This window comes from Rhinopithecus roxellana, chromosome 5 (genome assembly GCF_007565055.1).
Source record: "Rhinopithecus roxellana isolate Shanxi Qingling chromosome 5, ASM756505v1, whole genome shotgun sequence".
Lineage (NCBI taxonomy): Eukaryota > Metazoa > Chordata > Mammalia > Primates > Cercopithecidae > Rhinopithecus > Rhinopithecus roxellana.
In genome coordinates this window covers 154,765,189-154,782,559 of record NC_044553.1, presented here as the reverse complement: position 1 = coordinate 154,782,559, position 17,371 = coordinate 154,765,189, and the positions used below count along the sequence as shown (strand labels likewise).

Below are 17,371 nucleotides of genomic sequence, written 5' to 3'. Positions count from 1 at the left end.
CTGATCCCATTACTGGGTATATACCCAAAGGAATATAAATCATTCTATCATAAATACACATGCACATGAATGTTCATTGCAGCACTATTCACAATGGCAAAGGCATGGAATCAACCTAAATGCCCATCAGTTGTAGACTGGATAAAGAAAATGTGGTACATGTACAACCATGAAATACTATGCAGCCATAAAAAAGAATGAGATCATGTCCTCTGCAGGAACATGGATGGAGCTGGAGCCCATTATCCTTAGCGAACTAACCCAGAAACAGAAAACCAAATACTACATGGTCTCATTTACAAGTGGGAGCTAAATGATGGGAACACATGAACACAAAGAAGGGAACAACAGACACTGGGGCCTAGTGGAGGGTGGAGGTTGGGAAGAGAGAGAGGAGCAGGAAAAATAACTAATGGATATTAGGCTTAATGCTTGGGTGATGAAGTAATCTGTACAACAAACCCCCATGACCCAAGTTTACCTATGTAACAAACCTGCACTTGTACCCCTGAACTCAAAATAAAAGTTAAAAAAAATAAAAGAGGTGCTGACCCACTAGATGGAAGGCATGAAGGAGAGAGTACATTGAATGATGAGCCCCAGGTTTCTGGCATGGATGGATGGATGCGTGGATGGACGAGGGGCATTTATGGAGACAGACTGGACAAGTTTTGTTTAATAAATGAGTGAAGGAATGAATACATGAATAATGAAGGGATCCCAAAGTGGAATGGATAATGAGTTCCCCATCACTGGGAGTATGAAACAAGTGGCTTTCATCAGGATATTGTAGAGGATACTCCTGATTTGAAGGGAAAGTCAAGTGGTAGGCACTCAGTAAGTCTATACTGCAGGAATAAATGATTGAATCGCTGCTGCGCCTATGATTCTAGGGCCTCATGAGGGTCTCACATGCACCTGGTGGGAACTTGGTAATGAGTTACTCCTGCAGAAATGTAAGATGGAAGGAAATATTCAAGTACTGTTAATATTTTTTTTACATCTTCTTTCTTAAATTTCTACTGGTTGATTATATTTTAGAATGCACATCTTCATACATATTAATAAGTATACATATTGGGTATGCATAATCAATTCTTTTTTTCCTATAGGAATATACAATCCCAGAAGCTTGGAGACCACTGATCTACGTGCCAGAAGCCTGTTAACAGGTTGAGCAGAAATAAATAGCACCCCTTCCCAAAGGCTTCTGAGTGTGCAAGGCAGTGTCCCAGGGACCAAACTCAGAGGTTTTGGGAGTTGTAACAAATGCTAGAGCTATGCAAAAACCTCATCCATTTATTATGCAGTACAGAAAAGACACATGCTTACATGATTCATCCATTTTCTCATTCGGATGTGAAATGCTTCCCGTTTACAACATAACAGCTCTTTGAGTCTTTCACAGGGGAGATGTTCTTTATCAGGGCATCTACACCATGCACAGGGCAGCTCTTCTCCCGCAGACTCAGTTGCCCCTCAGACTAGGTGTGGATCCCCACATGGCCATTGGGATAGAGTTCTGCTTCTAAGAGAGTCTCAGCCCATCCACGTGCTCTGCTGATGAATGACTGCCCTGTGTGACAAAACACAGCCTCTTTTTTTTTTTTTTCATTCATCATGTATGGCACAGTTTGACTTCATTCTAATACTAAATGGTTTTTACTTCTTCTTTCACCTGTTTTCTTTCTCCAGGTATTTATTGGGGCAGAGGGGTGTGGGTGGTGGGAAGAAAGAGTGGGTTGAGGGTAAGGAGGGAATCGTTTTTTAACACTTTTGCTTTAAAATTCAGAGTTGAATTGGTCAGGATTTATGGGCTCTTTGCCATGTAAATTTTTCTCATTCTCCAGGTTCTAACCCTCTAGGTTCTTTCCCTCCAGGTTCTAGCCTGTCTAGGTTCTAGCCCACCAGGTTCTAGCCTGCCAGGTTCTAGTCCGCCAGGTTCTAGCTCTCCAGGTTCTAGCCCTCCAGATTCTAGCTTTCCAGATTCTAGCCCTCCAGGTTCTAGCTTTCCAGGTTCTAGCCCTTCTACATTCTAGCCCACCAGGTTGTAGCCCTTCTAGGTTCTAGCCCACCAGGTTCTAACCCTCCAGATCCTAGCTCTCCAGATTCTAGCCCTCCAGATTCCAGCCCTTCAGGTTCTAGCCCTTCAGGTTCTAGCTCTCCAGGTTCCAGCTGTCTAGATTCCAGCCCTCCAGGTTCTAGCCCTCCAGTTTCTAGCTCTCCGGGTTTTAGCTTCTCTAGGTTCTAGCCTCTCTCAGTTCTAGCCTTCCAGGTTCTTTCCCTCCAGGTTCTAGCCCTCCAGCTTCTAGCTCTCCAGGTTATAGCCTTTCCAGATTTTAGCTTCTTTAGGTTCTAGCCCCTCTAGGTTCTAGCCTCTCCAGGTTCTAGCCCTCCAGGTTCTAGTTCTCCAGGTTCTAGCTCTCCAACCAGCTAATAAATATTCATGTATCAAGTGAATGAGTGCTGCCCTGGCACTGCTGATGGTGAATGCCATTGCCATTCCTACTCACACTCTTCTAGGGCGTGTACTGGGATACCTTCCAATAAACCATTGATTGACAGGAACAATCCCTTGGTTGCTGAGAGAGGAACAGTCTCTGAGCAGGCCTGCACTCTCCCCCTCCCCAGGTACCGGTTGGTGGTGGGAGTCTCAGCACTGTGATCCTCTGGGCAAGACCGATTAGAAATTTCTTCCTCTGCCTCATCACAAATCAAACTTTGAAGACATGGCCTTCTCCCCAAATGCTCATGTGTGTGTGGCAGTCGGGTGGGGAGGACAGGTGGAAGCGAGCCAATGAGCACCTACTGTGTGCCAGACACTGGTACTTCACGCTGCCACCGGCTCCCAATACTGATTCTGCTCCACGGAGCTATTTCTAGACCTCAGTGTCTTTTCCTTATAGTAAACATATCCCAGTTACATGTGCATAATAATGCCTCACATGTACATAGCACCCTTTGCTTTTCAAAGTACTTTTATACCTGTTACTGCCTTTAATCCTCACAACGACTTCATGTTACAGAAGAGGGAACTGAGGCAGGGACAGGTGGTTGTGCAATAGTTATTGGTTGAGCTGGAACCTTGGGCTCCCCCCTTCTGCTCTCCATATCACCCACAGCACCCTGCTCAACCATCTCATCGAACAACTTTCTGGTGGTGGCAGTGCCCAGTCATTCCCAGTCGGTCTTTGAGTTCCTTCAAGATGGAGATGGCTCCTTCTCTTTCTTCCCTCTTGCCTCCAGTGCTCAATATTGCTTATACAGCAAGTGCTCAATATGTGCTTATTGGATTCTTCTTTGGCACAGACCACCTTGTCCATCAGTGAGGGGTGCCACAGAATCCTGGTCTCCAGGTTCTTATCAGGGACCCCTCAGGGCTTAACCTTCATTAATGTAAGAAATTGTCCTCCAAAGTTCTAGCTGAATGGATTAAAGAAACCCAGGGCAACAATTCACTTGTGCACTCAGCCATTGCACCAAAGCTGGATGGCGGTTCTGCTGGAGATCCAAGTTGTCTTGCTGGGGCAGGGAGGGACACCATGTGGGAGGGAAGCTCAGTCACTCCTGTCCCTGTCCCCAGGCCCCCTCCACTCCTGGGAAGGAGCAGGCTGGCTCAGGTGTGGCAGCAAATAAGAACAGTAATGCTGTCGTGTTTATGGAGTCCTAGGCTGTGCATGAGTTCACCCCATCCTCACAGCCATGCTCCCTGCAAAACTGGGCAGGGCAGGAATTATTCTCCTGTGTTTTACTGGAGACACCAACTCATTTCCCAAGGTCATGCATAGATGTCCCCTTGGCATTCCTGGGTCCATGCTGAAAAGCAACTGTCCCTCAATCCTTAACACAAATTCACAGCAGCCCTGCTGGCGTTTGCTCACTGTCTGCTCCCCGCCCAGTCCTGCAGTTTGTGAATCTGGCGTTCCACCGAGATGGAGGTCCGCAGTGTGCCCATGGAGTTCTCCATCTGAATGGGTTCTGACCTACAGCCCCCTTTCTGGCACACTCCCTGGTACACCTCCCAAGACTTCTTTCGGAAGCGCTTGCCCACAATCACGTACACCAGTGGGTTGAGGCAGCTGTTGCTGTAGGCCATGAAGGAGGCGATCTGTGTGATTACATCGATGATGTGCTCGTCCTGGCAGCTGGAGAGGATGCCGAGGCGATGCAGCGTGTCCAGGAAGGTGCTGACCTGGAAGGGCAGCCAGCAGATGACGAATAGCAGCAACACAACCAGGACCAGCACCGTGGCCCTCCTCTCTGTCTGGATCTCCTTGAACTTCTGCATCTCATTGTTCCGCAGCACCTGCATGATCTGCATCGTGCAGAAAGTGATGACGCTCAGGGGCAGCAGGAAGCCCACGACATTCAGGAGCGTGTTGGTGAACACTTCCCAGACGAGGGATGGGTAGCTGATGACGCAAGCAGTGACGTTGTGGCCCTCGTCGCTGTACTCCTTCATGGTCCGGAACACCAGCATGGGTGAGCTCAGGAGCAGCGTGCATGCCCAGATCACCAAGCTGTAGAGCTTGGCCCAGCGCACGCCACGCATCCGGCCCATGGACATGGTTTTCACCAGGGCCAGGTAGCGGTCGATGCTCACCAGCATCAGGAAACAGATGCTGCTGTACAGGTTCATGGAGGTAATGGCATTCACCACGCGGCAGAGCGTCTCCCCAAAGAGCCAGTCGAAGTTGTTGGAGATGGTGATGGCCCAGAAGGGCAACCCGCAGGCCAGGATCAGGTCTGCTGCGGCCAGGTTCCCCAGGTAGATCTCTGCCACCGTGCAGCTGCTCTTGTGCAGGCAGAAGACGCTGAGGACAAAGATGTTCTCTAGGGTGGCCAGCACGAACAGCACCCAGAGGAAGGGGGCCTGGATGGTGTTGAGCCAGCTCAGCCACTCTATTTGGGGGCATTTGCTCTGGGCAAAGGTCCCGTTAAGAGTTGGCAATTGCAAGGTGACATTGAGCATGTCGGCGCTGAAAGAAAGTAGAAAAGAGGCTGTTACACCTCAGGGTCACAAAGGAAGGACAAAAACTGGTGCAGAAAGAGGCAGGGGTTAAAGACAACCAGCCAGGATGTGGAGAAGTCGAGGTGGAGCTCAGGCTGCTTTCTGTGGCCAGCGCTTTGGCGCACCTGACTCCCCTGGGTCTTACAGAGCCCCCTCTGATCCTTGGATCTAAATGGGGCCTCATGTTCTTCATCTCAAGGCTCCACTGGGATATTTCCTTGGCCAGCATCCATCAACAGCACTAACAATCTCAAGTCTTGGATCCTTGACCTCCTTGAAGCTTCTGTGATGGGAGGATTCACATTCCTTCCTTATCATCCGGGCCCCTCCCAAGGGAGTTGGTCACCTTTCAGCCTCTCAAAGTCCTGTGGTGGGTGAGTGAATTCATTAAAAGAGAAAAATGATATCATGCCAGACCTGGAGATTCCAGTCTGGCTTGGAGACCATGGCCAGGCTATCTGCTTAGTTCCTGTCTTCCTGGAAGGTCTGGGGTGGCATCATATTTCTGTATCTTCTATCAGCAAAGCACTGAAGAGGATAGGAGGATGCAGATAGCGAGGGAGGGTGGGGACTTTGGAGCCAGATAGTCCTACTGGGTTCACATCCTGGCTGCCTTACTTATAAGCTGTGTGATATTGGGTAAGTTAACGTCCTTGAACCACAATGACCTCACCTGTAAAATGGGAATTTAAAAATCTCCCTCTCAGGGTTGTGATGGGGATCTGAGACAATGTACAAAATGCCCCAAGCACTGCACTTGGCTCAGTAAACATTAGTAATTAACTATTCTTGCAAACCTATTAAAATAACAAGTGGTAAACTCTAATACCACCGTTTGTTGGTGACCTCATCTTTAACCTACTGACTCCTCTTTCATTCTTAGGCGAGACTCACAGACCACAGGGCAGGTACCTTTCTAGACTTGTTGCTGTAAATCATCTCTACCTTCAGCAGAGGCATGGGGCTTGGACAGACCTGGGTTCCAATCCTAGCTGTGTGATCTTGGGCAAACTGCTTGACCTCTCTGGGCTTCTATTTTGCCTTCTTTGGAGTGGGGTATTGCTCTCATCCTGACTCGCTTTGCATTTCTTTTTACATGGTTGTTGCAAGATTCAAGTCAAAGAGTAGATGTGAAGACACACTTAAAAGTCCAAAGCACAACCCAGAGGGCAAGACTCACTGGGCATTTTCTCAGCGCTCTGTGATGTGGGTGAGAGAAGGAAAAGGTGCTCTTTCTGGGAGGTGCATTGCTAGACAGGCTCATGGAGGAAGAGCTGAGCTACAAGTCATGAGGAGATACTGATCATCACCTCTGGGATTTCCCAGGAAAATTCCCTTTGCTTCTAGGAGCAGCTGGCTGGCATCCTGGAGCCAGACTGGGGGACCCGCAAAGCAATGCTTTTAACCTTTCAATGTTTTTTGAGCATCTGCTCTGTGCTGAGCTCTGCCTTGAGTGCAAAAACACAGAGAGGATACCACCTGGCCCCTGCCCTTCCTGACTCCTGACAACTGGGGCCCAGAGTGTGGAGGGTGCCCTGGAGGGAGCAGGAGGCGTGTGGGACACAGACTTGGGGTAGGGGCAGGTGGGTAAGGCTGGAGGTGACTCTAGAGCTGGGTCTTGAAGGATAAGAAGCATCTCGACAGGGCACAAGAAGGAGGACAAGCAGACCAGGCAGGAGGAACAGCCTGAGCAGAGGCACAGAACTGGGGAAGCTGTTGGTATGTTCTGGAAAGTGACACTAGATGTTGGACAGGAGAGGTGAGAAGTAGCAAGAGGCTGAGTGAGGGAGTAAGCATGGTCTTCACTGGGTGCTAAGGAAGTGAGGCTTTGCCCCTGAGTCTTCAGGGACTACAGTGTTGGTATAAGAAGTATGCTCTGAAAAGATCCCTGTGGTGCCTGGTGACTTTCATATGACTTTCAAATTACTTGATATTCTTCCTTTCAAAAGGAGGAATCTGCTTCCTCTTCTCCTGGATGTGGTCTGGACTTCTTACCAAAGGTGGTGGGGATGGTGTGTGATTTCTGAGGCTAGGTCATAACATGCTTTGCAGCTTCTTCCTTGGCCTCTTGCATTGCTTACTTGGAAGGATGTGAGCCGCCATGTGAGGATACTCAAGCAGCCACAGAGCAGGGAATCAACTTGCCACCTTGAAAGTGGATCCTCTGGCCCCAGTTAAGCTTTCAGTGGATCCTGGTTTCCCAGCCTTTTAGTCTTCCAACCAAGGCCCCAGACATCTTGGAACAGAGATAAACTGTCTCTACTGGGCTCTGAATTCTTGAGCCATGAAAACTTGCAGTCTCCTTTCCAGAGTCCTCTGAAGGTAAGACTTCCCCTGGGTAGTCCCCTTGGTCCAAGCCTCAACTGTAACTACAGAAAACCCATTTTCTCCATACCCCTGGCTTGGGGAATCAATCATCTCTCATGGGCTAACTCACTAGAGACCAAAGTATAGCACCAGATGCTGCTTATTAATTTCTCAGCAAGACAATTGATAGCCAAGGGGATGGATCCTGGCCCATTCCTGGCTCTGAGAAGCCATAGGATCATCAGAAGGACACCTAGTGAGTGCGGAATTGGAAATTATAGGTCCAGTGCACTGTGGCCTCAGCTGAGATGGCCATCTGCTCACTTTCATCATAGGCCACACCTGCCACAAGACGGAGAGGTTGGAGTGGACCCCTCAGCCTTGTTTCTTGTAAATGCTGCCTCCCAGAACAGATCTCCCTATCCTCTGTTTCTACTCTGGCTCAGGTCTCCCTCCCCCTCCCCTTAAATTCTCTCTTTAGAGTGTTCTGATCTTCCACCAGATGTCAGCCATATGTTGGAGATATTTTGTCTCCAAGGCAACCTGGCACATTGCTGTCTGATCTGCTGGGCATTGACTTCAGTGTTTAACTCTCTTACCTTTACTTCCAAGTTCCTCTGGGATAGATCACTTATGACAACCAGGAATGTGTCCTTCTCCTCCCAAAGCCCCTCTTCCTCTAGTTCCACAGAACATTCCCTCTGCTCCCGACAGGCCTACAGGGACTTGGACACTTGAGAAGTTTTGTCTTTGGGCTTTAACATCACTAATTCCTTCAACTGTTGTCCAGGGCATGAGGGTTGAGCTTTCCAGGGAGTTCTCCAGGGTGTCTGCCCCCCACCCCTAACTAGTGAATTGAGGAATCCCCTTGACTCACCTGAAAGAGGCCGTGGTGGGCATGGAGTCCTCACGAACAGACAGAAACATTGTTGTCTTCCAGGGAGAGAACATTTGGACTCAGAGTGGGATGTGTGCGAGGCCACACCTGGGCTGAACAGAGAAGAAAAGATGGTTAGATGGCACAGGGGCTGGGGACTGCAAAATACATGCATTCTCCAGCAGGGAGGAGAAGTGGAGACTGCTGAGTCCCTGACTCAATGTACATTTGTGAAGTGCTCCCACACAGCGGTGCTAGGGGCACAATGGCGAGGAGCTGACAGTCTACTGGAGAAGCCAGACATATTAAGCTCACTTAATAACTGCAAACTGACCTAAGTACAGTGAAATCAAGCAAAAGATTCTGTGACTGCATAGAACACGGGGTCCCAAAACCGCCTGCGAGGGCGAGTGGATATTGATGATAACACTGAGGGTGAGCAGAACTAAGCAGGGTGGAGGGATGAGGGTACAGGAGGATATCTCAGTCAGGAAGGCACTTGGTGTGAATGTGGATTAGGCCCTGGCCGCTGCTCAGGGAGTCGGGATTGCAGTGGGTAGAATGGAAGCAGGGCCCAGTTAGCCCATTAACTTAGGCCTGGGCTGATGGAGGCTGAGAGGCTGGATTCCAGGGGAGTTTAGAGGGTACGCCTGACAGGGATAGTGCTCGACTGGACATGGATGGGGTGAGGACAGGGGTGAGGCAGGTTTCGTGGCTTCTATCTCCTGCAAAGGCTGGTTTAGAGGAGAAAGGTCATGTGTTTAGACTGGAAGCTGTTAGAGGGGAGGTTTTTTGAAGAATTCTAGGCGGATGGGGATGGGAATGGCTGTTGGGTCCAGCAGGATCTGGAGCTCAGAGGAGGGGTCTGGACTGGAGCACTGTGATGGAGACAGGGTCTTGAGGGACTTTGAGCCTAATGAGGGAGACAGACACAGCTGAGTATTTCCAGTCCCTTGGGCTGGTTACCAATACAAGGTGCTGTCAAGTTCTCAGCCCAGGGCCTCCTCTGTGCCCTGGTTGAAAGGGCCTTTTTGCCCAAGGGGCTTCCATTGATGACCCCTGTCTCTATCCCTCTTCAAGTTTCACATACTCCCATCCAGAGAGTGAGGCATGGGCTCTGTGCTTGCCTCAGAGAGGAGGAAACGAGGCATAGACGGGTGGGGGTGACTTGTCTCAGTCCAATGGCTAGAGGTGGGGCTTAACCCCCTCTCTTTCCATTCCAGACTTCACACTCTCTCCAGGATACTAAGTGACCCCTGTCTAGGAAGGCTGTGGAAAGCTGTGGTCTATGCATGTGCAAGTGTGTGAGTGCGTGTGTGTGTGTGCATATGTGCATGTGTGTGTGTGTGTGCATGAATGTAGCCACAGATCTGCCACATCTCGATTTTCAGCCACTCTGCAACACCTGGCACCTGGGTTTCCAGAAGCCCAGCTCCCCTAATTCAGTTGGGCGGTGGAGATCAGAGAATATTCAGTTCAGGGAATTCAAACACATTAAAACAAAAAGCTGAGTTGGTAAACAGGAAATGAAGTGGGAGGTAATTAACACCCGGAAAAGGTTTGCACGAACCCCTAAGCAGAGCTGGGATCAGGGTTTGGAACTTGCAAAGGATGCAATGAGCAGCACTGTCCTTCTGATTCTTCAAAGCAGGGAGTTTGCAGAGGGAAAGGAAGACCTAGGAGTTTTCCTCTCTGAGAGGCCCTCCTGGGCTCATGGAGAGAAAATTCAACGGTTGTGAGAGGTCATGTGTTTAAAGCACTAATTTTTTTTTTTTTTTTTTTTTGAGACAGAGTCTCGCTCTGTCACCCAGGCTGGAGTGCAATGGCTCACTGCAACCTCTGCCTCCCGGGTTCAAGCGATTCTCCTGTATCAGCCTCCTGAGTAGCTGGGATCACAGATTCCTGCCACCACGCCCGGCTAGTTTTTGTATTTTTAGTAGAGATGAGGTTTTTCCATGTTGACCAGGTTGGTCTCGAACTCCTGACCTCAAACGATCCACCCGCCTCAGCCTCCCAAAGTGCTGGGATTACAGACATGAACCACCGTACCCAGCCTAAAGCATTCATTTGTAAAAGCATTTAACAAATTATTATGTGCTGGTGATTCAGAGAAGAATGAAGACTAAACTTCCCTGTCCTCCTGGGGCTCACTCAAGCTGAAATGTCCAGCTGAGAGGCCTCAGCCTGCATGTACGGCTTCCATTTCTACATGACAGTGACTGCCGCACAGATAATTCAGGTCCTCACAGCTTGGTCATGGGGGATGTGTCCAGCGTTTCCTCGCTGACCTCCGTTAATGGGTCTGTTGTGCATCTACCTGGCTGAGTGTCCCCAGATCTGGCCACATCAGCCCAGCTGGATCCTAATTGCTTGCTAGTGGCTGTAAACATTGCTTTCATTTTCAAAACAAAGTTGAGAGCTTTCCGTCTCAACTTTCTCCTGAAGTCCAGAGGGCAGGCGGGTTAAGGAACTGGGAGAATTTGGGAGTCTGAAGTCGACCGAGCTGCTTTCTCCATTTGCTCTAGAAGCGTGCCCTGGGTGAGGATCCCTGTCAGGGAGCTGCTGTGTCCTGCTCCAGGTCACCTCCTGGCTTCTCCTCTGTGACCCCTGCCTTGGGAGCCCCTACGGGTACCATAGGGCTCTTTGCCTTCTGGCTTCTCTTTGGGTTTGGCCAGTGGGAGCCCCAGCAGGAGCCTGAGGGAGGGTGAGAAGGAGGATGGAGTGTTGTTGGCTCCTCTCTTGGGGGCCTTTATGCTGGCCTGGCCTGGAGCAGAGTTCACTGCTTTTATCAGGGGTCTGATCGTGAGGGAGGGAGGGAGGTAGGGAGGGTGATAAGGCTTTGTCGCACCAGCACTGAGGCACCTGGGGTGCTGCCTGCTCCTCACAGAACCCCAATATGCTGCCTACACCACTGTAAAGAAATGCTTCATTAACGTCCTCTTCCTATTACCCAGTTGGAATGTGCCCTCTCTTTTTTTACTGAGACCCTGATGAACGCATCCTGGGAATATAAAGTCAGGCAGGGAGGGGGTGCTCCAGGTGGGCCGCTGTCTGTGGGATTTCCATCTCTCTGGACCACAGTCTCCTTGTCTGCAGAGCTGGGAGGGTAGACTCGTGGCCCTCACAGACGCTGACCCTCAGAGCTGGGGACAGGTGATGACTCTGCTGCTGGGTTTTTCCCCTGATTTTTAAAACAGACACCTTAGAGGGAACATCCAACATTCTGATTCACTCATTCTCTCTCTCCCTCAGAATTCTGTCCAAGAAGACTTACTGTAAAAACACTTTCTTCATTTACTCATACAGACACTGTGGGCTTGGCACTGTCAGGAATCAATTCCACTCGAGCCTTGGAGACGGCCTGTTTTGGTTTCCTAGGAATCCACACCTTAGGGCTTTTGAAGCAGTGGCCTCTGTGAAATACATACTGTCACTGTCTCAGGGGCCAAGTGTGCCTCATGTGGGGCCCCCAACCTTGTAACCAATGATGAGATTCAGGGTACGCTACCCCAAAATGTGGCAGCTTCGCATGTTGAATATATTAAGTGGAAAGAATCCAAGAAACAGTAGGTACAGGAAGGACTCTGTGATTGTTCCCTGAAGCAGGTCACCAGACTCCACACCCAGAGGAAAGGGGCACCCTCCCCTCTGAGCACTGAGGATAGAGAGGAGCCCCAACAGGCCTTGCTGTTTCCTTACTTCTCTACACTTCGCTCGTGCCCCCTGGTCCCACCACATCCCATGATTCTCCACTCTTCATCACATCTAATGGAAACACTCAGGCCAGGCACAGTGGTTCACGCCTGTGACCCCAGCACTTCGGGAGGCTGAGGCAGGTGGATCGCTTGAGCCCAGGAGTAGACCAGCCTGGCCAACACAGCGAGATTCAGTCTACAAAAAGTACAAAAAAATTAGGTGGGTGTGGTGGCGCACACCTGTAGTCCTAGTCCTAACTACCTGGGAGGCTGAGGTGGGAAGATCACTTGAGCCCAGGGTGATCGAGGCTGCAGTGAGCCGTATCGCACCACTGCACTCCAGCCTGGGCGGTAGAGTGAGACTCCATCTCAAAAAAATAAAAAGGCACTCAGGCTTAATCACTTCGTTTCCTTATGAAGGTTCCCATGTCACATTAAACTTACATTACATTCATTTGTTCACTTTTCTCTTGTTAATCTGTTTTTTGTTTCAGGGCCCCCAACCAAGAACTCAGAAGTGGAGAAGGAAAAGATAGTTTTCCTCCTGATGTCAACTTGTGTCCCGTATTTTGGGACTGCATGTTAGAGCTGGGAAGCGTTTCCCAGCAAGGGAAGTAGTTTGGCTGGCAAATAACCTTGAATCATTTAGTCATTCCTCCTGATTAGGCCAACAAGAAAGTCTCAGCGTGGTGTCCGTGCATCTTCAACACCTTTCTATATGCGTAATCTCCCCTTTTGACACACTGAACAGGCTCAGAGCCTTGGCTGGACCCCGAATCTATCCAGGCTTTAATAGCATTGTTTACATTCTATTGCTTTTACTTTTTACAGTTATCATCTTTCTTTTATGATACGTGATACTCATTTTCCATTTAAATTGGTGATATGAAGTTACAGCTCAAAAGTAAGTCACTACTAAAGAAATAGTTGTACCGGTGACATGGATATGGCAAAAACTGTGAACGTGAATGTAAATGGCTAAGTGTGGGAAACCCAGCCTGGAAATCTCTAGCTGGAAACGTGCATTACGGACGGGAAGCCAGCCTGGCGGTTAGGCCGATGGGCTCTGGAAGCTGACTGTGAATTGAGTCCTCCTCTCTAGGGCTCGTTATTTAACCTCATTGCACCTCATTTTTTTCAACTATACAATGGGGATTGGTATTTTAAACAGCCCCATCTCCTAGGGCTGCTGTGGGGAGTAGACGAGTCCATGTGTGTCAGACGCATGGAGCACGTGGTCAATGTGTTTGAGAACGTAAGCTGTTCTTCCTGCACCAGCCCAGGAGGCCAGTCTGCTTTAGCTACACCAGGGGCTGTAGGGTGTCAGGGATTCCCTTCCACCTGGCCAGCTCTCCTGCTCACAGGCCAGCTGAGGTTTTCAGTCATTCATTACACAGCTGGATGGAGAGATGGGGGGTGTTGCTGGGACCCCACCAGTCTGTCCATCCAGGAGAGCTCTTGAGACAGCTGGGCTCTGTCCTTAGTCAGAGGGCGGCTGTTCTCCCTCTGCCTCTGCATCTCCTATCTGCTCTCAGTGGCAGCTGAGCGCATGGTGTGCGTGCATGCGTGCATAAAGTGTGTGTGTGTCTGTCCCACCACATTCGCTGTACTCGGAGAGGACGACCCTGCCTTGCTCATCTTCCCACCCCGCACGGTGCCTGCGGCTGAGTTTTGCACATCCTAACTCTTGAACAACATTTGCTGTGTAAATAAGTGAAATCCTTCAGACCACCCAGCAAGTCGATGTCAAGGCCAGAGCTAGAAAGAAACAAGATCTCCTGAATCCTTTCCCTGACACCTCCCCAGAATAAATGTTTTCCTCTAAAAGCTGATTGACGTGATTACTGAGTCTGGATGCTGTTTATAGACAGTCACGAAGGTAAGCCTCAGGCTACAGCAGGCAGGGGGTGGCGGAAGGGGGCGGTGGCGCCTCATAAACCATATCAGTCTCAACAGCAGGAGCTGTGTGGCCCTCAGGAGGGTTTCCAAGAGTCCCTTTTCTTTTCTTCCCTGAAAAGAAGGCCAGTGCTGTCTGTAGGGGGAGGATGGGGTTCTGGGAAGTGACTTCCATTCTCAGAACTCCCAAAGAGAACTGAGTCAGAAGATTTGATTCAATCCCAGACATATACATGTGGGTCCTTCCAGCATTTGGACACTTTATGGGCCTGGAATGTTCTGGAAACATTTTTAGGGGGACATGGGGGAGCCTGGAGAAGCAGAGCTCCTCATCCATCCTGCTTTCTGCAGGGGAGGAGGAGGCCTGCCAGCCTGGCTTTGCTCGCCCTTGGAGACCTTGGAGCTTATTTTGTTCTCGGTCTACTTTCCCTGTTCGCCGTGGTTCAATTATTCTGCTCAGTGTGTTTTGTTTCTTTCCCCACATTGGGGTTTTCAGTTTGAATAAACAAGTAATTTCATCTGACATCCCAACACCACTCATTCCTCTTAAAAAAAAAATAACATCTCTCTCTTAAAAAAAAAAAAAAAAAGAGAAAAGATAACTAGGCTGAGTGCAGTGGCTCACACCTGTAATCCCAGCACTTTGGGAGGCCGAGGTGGGTGGATCACCTGAGGTCAGGAGTTCAAGACCAGCCTGGCCAACATGGTGAAACCCCACCTCTACAAAAATACAAAAATTAGCTGAGCATGATGGCGGGTGCCTGTAATCCCAGCTACTTGGGGGGCTGAGGCAGGAGAATCACTTGAACCGTGAGGCAGAGGTTGCAGTGAGCTGAGATCCCACCATTGCACTCCAACCTAGGTGACGGAGCGAGACTCCATCTCAAAGCAAAAACAAAAACAAAAACAAAAAAACCCAAAACTACAGCACAGAGCATTTAAAACTAATATTAAGCCCTGTCTCTACTAAAAATACAAAAATTATCTGGGCGTGGTGGCAGGTGCCTATAATCCCAGCTACTCGGGGGGCTCAGCGGAGAGAATTGCTTGAACCCCAGAGGCGGAGCTTGCAATGAGCTGAGATTGCACTGCTGCACTCCAGCCTGGGCGACAGAGCAAGACTCCATCTCAAAAAAGAAAACAAAACAAAAAAACCCCTACATAAAAGAGCATTTAAAACTAATAGGAAAATCTGCTGGAGTTCCATCCCTGGACACAGCTGCTTATGTATGCCACATGCAGCCGTATTCTGTCACTGTGGTTTTACATGAAACGTCCTATCACGGGAATGTTTCTGTGTTGCTCCATCATGGCTGTAGTAATGACGCCTTCAAAAAAAGGCATGGCATTTGTTTATTTTTGTTTATTAAACCATTCTTTTATTCCAAACCTTTTTTATTTTATTTTATTTTATTTCATAGTGCTGCAGCCATGTTGCTATACTCCCTGATCTCCAAGGACCTCTTCTACAATCCCCGCTAGGACCCTTTGCTGGGGCTGCCCCCTGCCCGGGTGCCCTGCCTGATTCTGCTCTGTCACTAACCCTCCGTGGCCTCCTGTAGGTGCTCTGCTGCGGTGAGTCTGTGGGTCCGCCTGGCTGGACAACAGGCGCCGGTTATTCCATTTCATGCTAATCTCAGTATTGCTGTGAAGCAGTTTGTCTGTGTGGTGACAGCCCACAGTCAGCTGGCTTTCACTAAGGAAGCTTGTCTTCGACTCCCTGCATGGGCCTCATTCAGTCAGTTGAAAGGACTTCAGAGCAGATCTGAGGTTTCCTGGAAGAAGAAGAAATTCAGCTTGCGGGCAGGAGCTTCGGTCCAAGGCTGAGTGTTCTGGCATGCCCTTCTGGGCAGCTTTCCCAAGGGACTTCTGACTTGCCTAGTCATCCCTACAATCACATAAGCCAATTCCTTGCAATACATCTTTTAATCTGTGTCTCCAATTGGTTCTGTTTCTCTGACTGATATCCTCCTGCAAGCAGGAGGTTCTCTTCCACCACTACCCGCCTCCTGCTTCTATAACATTTATTATAGGGCACGGCTATAAGAGTTGCTTGTGTTGTTACTTCATTTCTCTGTCAAGTGCCTGACACATAATAGGTGTTTAATAAATGGTTGTTGATTGACTGGTAGAGGGCAGGGTGTGATCCTTATTTCTCCTCTTCTACCCAGCAGACATAGTTGCTGGGTGGAGGCCAAGGGAAATGGACCTTACAGTGTGCCCTGCCTGTTCCAGCCTCAACACGGCACTGAGTGGCTGATGCATCACTATTCCCGTGTTCCAGATGGGAAAGCAGAGGCAGTGAGGCAACCTGAGATAGTTGAGGTCACCCTGCTCATCAGAGTCAGGGCCAGGATTCAAACCTGGGTCTGCCTGAGGCCAAGTGTCAAGTCCTTTCTCTGGCTCTGGATTGGCTCCCACCCAGCGAGGTTCTTGGTGCAGGTGATATGGACAGGAGGCAGGGAAATACTGGGTAGAGGAGGACAGTTCTCTGGCAAAGGCCTCACCAGCAAGCCTGGGTCCACGGCCCTAAATGAGAATTTCACATTCCTGTTTTCCCACCTGAGTGTTGCTTTTGCCAAAACCACCCTGGCCTGCCATGCCCCCCATCCTATAACCATAAAAACTCCAAACTCCATCGGCAGAGTAGCAGAGCAGCATGGCAGAGAAGGAGAGAAGAGAAGAAGTGTTTGAATGTGGAAGAGGCAGCTGGACAGTTGGAGAAGAGTTCAGCCATCTGGAAGATTACCTTCCCACTCCATCCCCTTTCCAGCTCCTCATCCCACTGACAGCCACCTCTATCACTCAATAAAGCCTCTTCATTCACCATCCTTCAAGTCCACGTGACCTGATTCTTCCTGGATGCCAGACAAGGACCCGGGTACCAAGAGGGCAGGGTGTAACACTTAGCCGTTGGTGGATGGCAACTGCTAAAAGAGCATTAATTGTAACACACCCCTAGACGGTACTGTAGGGCCAGAGCCCAAAAGCGGTTGCCCCAGCCCCAGCACCTGCTCGCCTGTGTGCTTCCCCTCCCACAAAGGATTTGAGCAAGTGAGCCATGTCCCTGTCACTGCGAGTCCCAAGAAGGGGTCCAGGGAACTCTCCCATCTCCCGGGGCAGGCCCCAAGGAATAGTGAGGGATTGAGCGGGTTCACAGGACTGGCTATCCTGGAGGGGATGCTGTGACTTATAGCCCTCCAGGGAACAAGCCCTGTGCAGAGGACAGCTTGGACCCGGGCTCAGCTGCCCACAGGACTGGGGGGCTACTGGGGAGTCAGCAGCATAGGTCAGCAAAATTGGCAGGGCCCCCCGTGTCTCTTCTCTCCCCCAGGTCTCTGATGGGTGTTCCGTCCCTGAGACAATTTGATGGCGCAGAGTTTCCCATCTCCAGAAATCCGTCTCGCAATCTCGCCAGTCACCTTTGATTTGGGGCTTAAGCCAAGTTTGCCCAGCAGGTTGCAGAGGAGTAGCCACAGTGTGCACGTGTGTGTGTGCATTTGTGTATGTGTGTGTTTGTGTGCACACGTGTGTGTGTTTGTGCACATGTGTGTTTGTGTTGGTGGGTGTATATGTATGTGTGTG

General features: G+C 49.8%; 1 protein-coding gene across 9 annotated transcripts in view; it reads right to left on the bottom strand.

Moving 5' to 3' along the window:
• The window catches only part of BDKRB2 (bradykinin receptor B2), a 59,249-nt gene that overhangs the window by 19,622 nt on the left and 22,256 nt on the right, over window positions 1–17,371 (bottom strand). For 2 of the 9 annotated variants that reach the window (XM_030930399.1, XM_030930398.1), the window contains 3 exons: window positions 15,330–15,561; window positions 8,196–8,308; window positions 1,280–4,979 (listed from right to left, as the gene is read on the bottom strand). In XM_030930399.1, the coding sequence (XP_030786259.1) occupies window positions 3,878–4,979; window positions 8,196–8,269 (1,176 nt within the window). In that variant the 5' untranslated portion in view covers window positions 8,270–8,308; window positions 15,330–15,561 and the 3' untranslated portion in view covers window positions 1,280–3,877. Of the gene's footprint in view, window positions 1–1,279; window positions 4,980–8,195; window positions 8,309–15,329; window positions 15,562–16,535; window positions 16,557–17,371 lie in introns of those variants that run through there. The other 7 variants (XM_010353689.2, XM_030930401.1, XM_030930400.1 and 4 more) reach the window with 5 other exon arrangements.